We start from the raw sequence: 1,296 nt of genomic DNA, 5'->3' as shown, positions 1-1,296 counted from the left end.
ACTTAACTTCTTTAATCTTTTATACTTACGCACTAATCTTACATCATGTTGTATCTAACTAAGTTTTTTTTTTGTGCCAATTTCAGATGGATGATCATGACGAGCCGGGACCTATTGATACATCCGTGCTGACTGAGCAGCCACGACATAGATCTACTTTGATCAGAGAGGAGGTAAATTTTTTAAAAACATTTCAAATTTACGTAGATCTTCTTTAACTTATGTACTAATTTACGTGCTGGCATTCACAATCATGCAGGGATATTCTCCTGTTCAATTTACGGAGCATGGCCGTAAATTGAACAGATGGCAGTGCGAGCATCCTGCGGTGTTGGACTTATTGCGACGAGCAGGATTTTATTACGTTTCACGATTGCGCCGCCTACAGCTCGATCAGTCATTATTGGGAGCATTAGTCGAGAGGTGGCGGCGGGAGACACAGAGTTTCCATTTGCGACATGGAGAGATGAGTATTACATTGATGGACGTCGCAGTTATTATGGGACTCCCCGTCGATGGTGGGGCAGTGACTGGAGGGGGATCCTATCAGTGGGCAGAGCTCTGCGGGTTACTTCTCGGGGTAGTTCCGGAGGATATTAGGGGTGGTGAGATCAAGATAGATTGGTTATATCAGCAGTTCCATGATATCCCCTTAGACGCACCTCCCGCTATTGTTAGAGCTACGGCGAGAGCATATATACTATTTTAGATAGGGTGTAGTTTGTTTCCAAATCCAAGCGGGAACAGGGTGCATTTGAAATGGCTACCACATCTAGAGGATTTTGACCTTTGTGGTGCATTAGCATGGGGTGCAGCTGCGCTAGCACATCTTTATCGCGCCCTAAGAAATGCTTGCATCAGGGAAAAGGTCGAGTGTTGTTGTTTTGGGACATTAGTTCAGGTACAATACTTCTAACAAGAAGACCCTTATAATACTTCTAGTTAAGTCATGGTTTTTGTTTCCATTTCTAATAAGAATATTTTTTTTTGTATAGATATGGGCATGGGACCACATGTATATTGGCCGCCTTGAGGTAGTATGCCCGCAGCCTGAGCTTGTCGACATGCCATTAGGGTGTCGGTAAGTATTTTTTCATTTTAAGTTTTCTATATACTATTTTTTCATAACTAATATGATATAAATGAATCAGGTGGAATACTAGATTAGCATTTCGGGACAATGTCACGACTACTGACATTGAGTTTTATCGTGATCAGCTGGATCAGCAGTTAGAGTCTTAGGTATATACAAGTTACTTAATTACTTTGTATTTTGTATTCAATGCTAATCTACTA

The 1,296-nt window shown here is 41.4% G+C and overlaps 1 protein-coding gene across 1 annotated transcript; it reads left to right on the top strand.

Annotated features, from left to right (window-relative positions):
* On the top strand, positions 1–709 carry LOC109726321 (protein MAIN-LIKE 1-like). The gene is made up of 2 exons (XM_020255859.1): positions 1–173; positions 260–709. The coding sequence occupies exons 1-2, from the start codon at positions 87–89 to the stop codon at positions 707–709; spliced, it is 537 nt and encodes a 178-aa protein (XP_020111448.1). The 5' UTR covers positions 1–86.

The sequence above is a fragment of the Ananas comosus genome, linkage group 21 (assembly GCF_001540865.1).
Source record: "Ananas comosus cultivar F153 linkage group 21, ASM154086v1, whole genome shotgun sequence".
NCBI lineage: Eukaryota > Viridiplantae > Streptophyta > Magnoliopsida > Poales > Bromeliaceae > Ananas > Ananas comosus.
This window is presented reverse-complemented; position numbering and strand designations above follow the sequence as displayed.